Source organism: Stylophora pistillata, chromosome 10 (assembly GCF_964205215.1).
Source record: "Stylophora pistillata chromosome 10, jaStyPist1.2, whole genome shotgun sequence".
In the NCBI taxonomy this organism is placed as follows: domain Eukaryota; kingdom Metazoa; phylum Cnidaria; class Anthozoa; order Scleractinia; family Pocilloporidae; genus Stylophora; species Stylophora pistillata.
In genome coordinates, this window is record NC_142528.1 from 2,910,978 (window position 1) to 2,917,675 (window position 6,698).

General features: G+C 36.8%; 1 protein-coding gene across 1 annotated transcript; it reads left to right on the top strand.

The window, feature by feature from the left end:
• The first annotated feature begins 2,048 nt into the window (after positions 1–2,048).
• Positions 2,049–3,334, top strand: LOC148721378 (melanocortin receptor 4-like). Its single transcript, XM_088736558.1, has one exon. It carries the CDS (start codon positions 2,345–2,347, stop codon positions 3,230–3,232), a length of 888 nt encoding a protein of 295 aa, XP_088592684.1. The 5' UTR covers positions 2,049–2,344; the 3' UTR covers positions 3,233–3,334.
• Positions 3,335–6,698: the final 3,364 nt, after the last annotated feature.

The following is a 6,698-nucleotide window of genomic DNA, read 5'->3' on the forward strand; positions in this document are numbered from 1 at the left end:
AATTTTGTCAACCCACTGATCGGACAAAATACAGGGAAGAGTCACGTTCTCATTTAAATACAACTGCTCAAGCGGATCGATCAGAGAATCATCATGGTTGATAATTATTATGCTGACGAACTGATCAGGAGCTGATACTCGCAGGTAAACCTTACATTTTTAATATGCATTAAAAAGGTACGCGATAACAACACAAGAAAAAGTAAGAAAAAAAAACAATCATCTAAGAGTGGGTAGCAAGTCTGTACCAGAAACACACTACGACACATTCACGGTGAATGTTATCGATTTTTTAATATGAATTCAGTCGACAGGCTATCACACTTAAGGGCCATTCTCTCTTTAAAAATAACAATACGCAGTTAAAAACCGGAAACTCTCCAACCTTGAAGGGTTTTAATGAAACAAAGTAGTCTTGGCAGAATTTGGTTATGGTACAAGGCGTGAAACTCAATACACTCGTTTCAAGACAAAATTTACCAATTCTAAGGCTATTATGCTAATGCCTCCGTTTAGGTCTCCTGTGATGTTCCGACATGCCAAATGAACACACGACTGATTGTTTATCAATTTCTGAACAAGATTTTAATCTTTTGCACCCTCATTTAAGTCCACTGAAACTTATGATTGTTTGCATTCGTTCATCTCCAACAAAACAAATAAATGATACTGGTCGGCGTTTTATTGCATATAGTCTTCTCAATACTGGTGAATTTGCGAAGATTAATATTTTTTTAAGCTTGGATGTGCTAGCAACACTCTAACGCGGGCAAGATTAGAAAACTCCGCCCACTTTACAGGTCAATTAGAAACAGCAGGATGCGATAAATTACACTTGCTCAGTCACTGAAAGAAAGCTAATTGTTTCAGACATTTTTATTTGCGAAGATGGTCAATTGATTTGAGCTCGAGTAAATTCTAATTAAAAGTAGTGTGATACCTTAAGGACGTTGAAAGGCTGCTTCTAAAATTAATTATTTAATCTGTGAAGAGGAAAACAATTCAGAAGCTCCAAAGCCACAAGTGAACGAGATAACAACGATATACTGTTTTTTTAATACAAAAGAGTGACGTCTAACATGACATAGTCTTGCATACTACTTGAAAGACTTTGTATAAACTTCCTCAACCCTGGAGCCGGACCACCAGACCAAACTACCTAAAAATCATAATACATTTCACTGTGGAGATCAATCAAAACTGAGTTGTATATGACTTTATAAACTCAAAACATTTAAACCATCTGTCAGAACATCTTTAAGTTTCAGTGATCTTACACGGAAATATCGTTCATGCACATCAAACTATTATAAACTCTTCTGAAAATTTCTACGGCCAAAATGGAACATCGTTGCACTTGAAAAAGCCTCCATGTGATCAGTTTAGGGATCAGGACAAAGGTACCCTTATTGTCTAATTGATTTTTACTTTTGCTCTAACTCGGAATAAACGTGACATAACAAATTTGCATAGACCATCTGACCATCAGAGTCAATGAATCCACTTTTGAATCCGTCATCGATTTTCAGTGAATTCATCGCGTAAAATTATCGATCATTGGGCATGACAAATTTGCATAGACCATCTGACCATCAGAGTCAATGAATCCATCGATTTCCAGTAAATTCATCGCGTAAAATTATCGATTATCGGGCATAAATTTGCATAGACCATCCGGCCATCAGGGTCAAAGAATCCGCTTTTGAAACTGTCATCGAATTTCAGTAAATCCATCGCGTAAAATTATCGATTATCGGGGCATAACAAATTTGCATAGACCATCTGACCATCAAAGTCAGTGAATCGCGCTTTTAAAACTGCCATCGGTTTCAGCAAATTTATCGCGTATAGTGATCGATTATCATTGTTTACAAACAGAATGGGTTTTCAATGGAAATTCAACCTTAGGAAATACTTCCGCGCAAGAGAATTTAAACTGACTTTGTTGTCATTATTATGTAAATTCAAAGGGCAATTCGATTTTCATTTCATTTTGGGATGTTCATATAAAACAAAAACAAGCGAGAAATAAAGAATCTCAGAGTCTTCATCAATTGGCCTTGCTTTATAAATAATTGGCCTTCTCCCTCGCTTTATAAACATCTTACTCGGAGGAGATATTACGAGAAAAAGGTTTTCCAAAATTTATTTTTGCAGGATCATGGGAGGTAGGCCCCCAAATGGTTTGGTAGATGGCAATTAATATCAAAATTCATCAGTCAAGATCGCCGGGAAGTCATAGATAATTTAAAGCTGCTTTCGTTCTCGAGAAGTTACCATTTTGTCCACTGTTAGTCTCCTGTTCTACTATCCACGCGTTTGGTCTTCATCTGCGTCCTAAACAATGACAAGCGCTGAGGGTCCCTATCGTTCATCGATGGTCGCCAATTGTGTACTCAACGCATTGTTATCCTACACCGCCATCACGTTAAACATCATAACAATTTACGCAATGAGAAAAACCTCGTCGCTACCGAGGCCGTTAAGAACATTTCTGCTGAGTCTTGCTATCTCAGATCTTGGTGTTGGTATATTTGTACAACCTTATTACGTCGTGCTTTTAGTTAGAGGGTTGAAAAGCGCCGATCCTGTTGACGAATCAACAAATAAAGCCATGCTTGCCATCGCGGATACCCTCACCATAGCTTCAATTCTCACTGTTTTCGCCCTCAGCATGGACAGATTCCTGGCTGTACATCTTCATCTCAGATATCAGGAGCTTATCACTCACAGACACTCTGTTTTGGCTGTGATATCAATCTGGATGTTCAGTGTATTTCTTGGAGTATCTGGCAATTTTTGGATGCCTCCCTCCCTTCTGATTTTCCTTCCTGTTGTCCTTGGGTTCTGTTTTATGTGCACAGGATTAGTTTACTGCAGGATTTATTTTGCTGTACGGCGCCACACGAGGCAAATTCAGTCCTTGCGAGTGCGGCGAGCCGAGCAGGATGACGGTGACATGGAACAAGCCGCAAGGATGAGGAAAATTGCCATTACTACATTTTACGTGTATCTTGTGTACTTGGTCTGTAATTTGCCTGAATACTGCACTAGTATTGCTACTACTGCCAATAACGAGCCTAGCGTTGCTTTGAAAACTTTTAGGTTTTACAGTTGGACTCTTGTGTGTATGAATTCATCGCTAAACCCCGTTATTTACTGTTGGAGTATGAGGCACATTCGACACACCATCATTAACACTCTCAAAAATATACACCCGTGCGGAAAGTGAGCGACACAGAAAAATAACAAGTCGAACTCCTATGGCTATTGCACCTGACAGTTATTATGTGCGTGGATACAATAACACAACTTGATAAGCTTTTTCAACTAACAGCCTGCATAAAGTAGTAATAAAATGGTTTACTTGTAATATTCAAAATTGATCTCTAGTAATAAGGACAAAATCACCGTAGGGAGCCTGTCTAAACGAGAATATTGGTGCAATTTTTGCTGTTGCTCCTCTGCTAACGACATCGGCACAGAAAATAAGTGCTTTGTATTTATGATAGCCTAATTTAGATGCAACATGAAAAGGCACACATCAAAACGTGTCGGTTGCTATTGTACATATCTTAAAAGGAAATTTCTACGTAATTTGAATACAAATGTTAAGCATGGTGATAATTAGAATTAGAATAAAGAGCTTCAGCTATCTACGTTTTCTAGTTCTACAATATATTAGAGAGCTATCACATGAAAAAAAAAACAAGCAAAAAACACCAATTTTCATGGCTCAATAATTTTGCATCGATGGAAAGACAAAGAACTTTTGACTGATACAGCGTTGTCGCTCAGCCAAAAACCATATAATTAAACTTTGAATTGACCTTTTAGTTGCTTCCACAGTAGACGCCGACAACTCCCTGACGAAATGAATTCAGGGAAAGTGTTTTTTTTTTAAAATTCTGTCGCTTTTCCTCCAGTGGAAGCTTTTATATTTTCAATTTACGCTTTTTTATAGGTTGTTTTACACTTCGGGTTTACAAATCTTGAAACAAATAATGATCCAGAATTTATTATATGACCCTTCCTTCTTAAACGAATCCAAATGACATTCGATACATACGTCTCATAGTTCTCGCAGCAGTTATTAGACATAAACAAATAAGAGGAAACCCACAAACCGGATAATGCCTAGAACATTTGTATTAATAAAAGTGTTTATTTGGCATCGATTATGTAAAAATCAGAATCATCATGAAACGTAGGCTCGGCCAAACGCCATCAAAATTTAACGCAAGATCTTGCAACGTTGTTGCGCGCAACGTGTTCCACACCTTTGGCCACCCCATTAAATTGTTGTTTGGTGTTGTTTCAAGTGGTCAAATTTTTGGTGCCACACTTTTGGATGTTGCAAAATATTGCTCTCGCTTGGCCAGGTTCTTCACAACATTTTTTATCACACGATCCAACAATATTGCGTTGAAATGTTACGTGCGTTTAGACGGGCCTTGAAAATGTTATTCGGTTTTAAGTACCCCATAGGACTTAGTGATCATAGTTGGATCAAATTTCTTTAGTTATGACTAATGCACCCCTTTGTTTTGTTTGTTTTTAGGTTTTGTGAATGGCACCCATCCTTACAAAATATTTCGGTTTAAATTGACCAAAAATACCCACAGTTTATTGACATTCAAGCCAACCCTCCGCCTACACAGCCCACAGCTTATTATACCAAACAACCCTCTACCCACACAAAAATATTATTAAGAAGTCTGCATTTCGATTTTCCGTTTTACAGTGCTCGATACATAAAAGTAGAACGCGATATATACTAAGTTAGTAAAATGCAAAGACTACGCTTTCATCCTGACAAGCCTGTTTCTAAGATCACTAAAAAGATTATTAAATATTTTGAAGTTAAAACAGTATTTTGTTTATTTTCTTACAGCTGAATAGAGCCTCCATCGAAAGCCCCTATATATTATGGAAGAAGAAATTATCCCCTACTCAAAATATGAGTCATTTACTTTCATGGAAAACTGAATCGCAGAATAAAAAACCCGCAGTATAACACACGCACTACCCGCGTGTTTTCAGTAGAATGTGCGCTCAGATCACTATCGTCTGAGTGTGACTGTCCCTGCCATAAGTGTTTCCTAGGGGCAGAAAAGTGAGGTTGATTATTTCCGCTGAAAAATCGGTCTCGACATGTGCAGCCATGATAATCTACTTCACATACGTATATCATAAATGCATTCGGAGACCAATTAATCCTTTTTCTCGGAATAAATAGCGCGAGGCTTGTCTAGTCTGTAAAGTTCTTTCATCGTAGAAGAAGCCGAACTAAAACTGATCACTCAACTATTTTACCCGAAAATGAACACCCAACATATTTTTTTTATTAAAAAAAAAAACACATAAAAAGTTAATATACAGAATAAATCCAACGTCTAACAAAACGTTCATAATTTAACTGAATAAAGCTGCCGCGATCAGATTAAACAAAAAAAAAAGACTGAGAAAGTCTAAGAAGAGCCCTTGAACCCAGGAGTAACATTTCATAATATAGTGAGGCTATTGAGCGTGCTTAGAAGGATGTTTTGTTGTCAGCGACAATGATAGGCACTTGAACATCCTGAGCGGGTGATGATATCCGTTCAGGTCGTCATGAGAAAAATATCTATTATGTGTATATTTTCGAAAACTTCCCGCAGCTTCATGAATGTTTAATAGGGCAGACAGTAAGTCCAAATATAGGAAAAGCTTGTTCCGCATTCAAATTAGTTTCACTCCCTGAGTAAACAAAAAGACCATAAAAATCATTTAAATCGAAACTTGCCCTGAAAAGGTTAAATGATTAATTTCATCCAGATAATATACTTTCTTGCTATCACTACGAAAACATAAAAATGTATTCTCTTAAATATATGCTCAGTTCACTCGCAATTGGACTGAGAAGAAAAAAGGACTTTTATACTGCAAGCGACAGAGATGTCAATGAACCAAAACATAAATTATGTTAAAAACGTCACAACAGTCTCCTCTTCCGAAAAATGTCTTAATGGAGCAAACTTAATTAAAGCAGAAATAATAATTATGAGTATTCTCTTAAATATATGCTCAGTTCACTCGCAATTGGACTGAGAAGAAAAAAGGACTTTTATACTGCAATCGACAGAGATGTCAATGAACCAAAATATAAATTATGTTAAAAACGTCACAACAAGTTCCTCTTCCGAGAAATGTCTTTAATGGAGTAAACTTCATTAAAGCAGAAATAATAATTATGAGTTTGAAAGTTTTCTTCCTCGTCTTTGGCCACTCATACAAATATACAAATAGAATGAAATAAAAGTATAGTGGTTGACTTAAGCCAAAGTGCACTTCTTCTCTCAGTACACTCTTTACTAAATCTTTCTTAATGGGTTTCGGGCGGCGATTGTTTATTCATTGGAAAAAGCTAATTTTAAGAAGGGCAAGTGAACCCGCCCTTGATTGAATTTACTAGTACTCACAATCGGCTGCGATGAATAATATGATTTTAGGGAAAATAAAACAGTTCAGAATTATTCTCTTTTTCTCATGATTAAGTTTTCCCACAAGCTCATGAAAATAACATAAAAAAGACAGTCGAGTGTATTCCTAACTTTCGAAAATTTCAGTCCAATGTTTGATTCCGACTCTGAAGTCTAAATTCGGTTTTCACCTCGCCGCTATGCTAATGAAATATAATGAAAATCCGGCGCGTATTT

What these genes read in the sequence shown, in the direction of transcription:
- LOC148721378 (XM_088736558.1), top strand. Translation starts at nt 2,345, where the DNA reads ATGACAAGCGCTGAGGGTCCCTATCGTTCATCGATGGTCGCCAATTGT.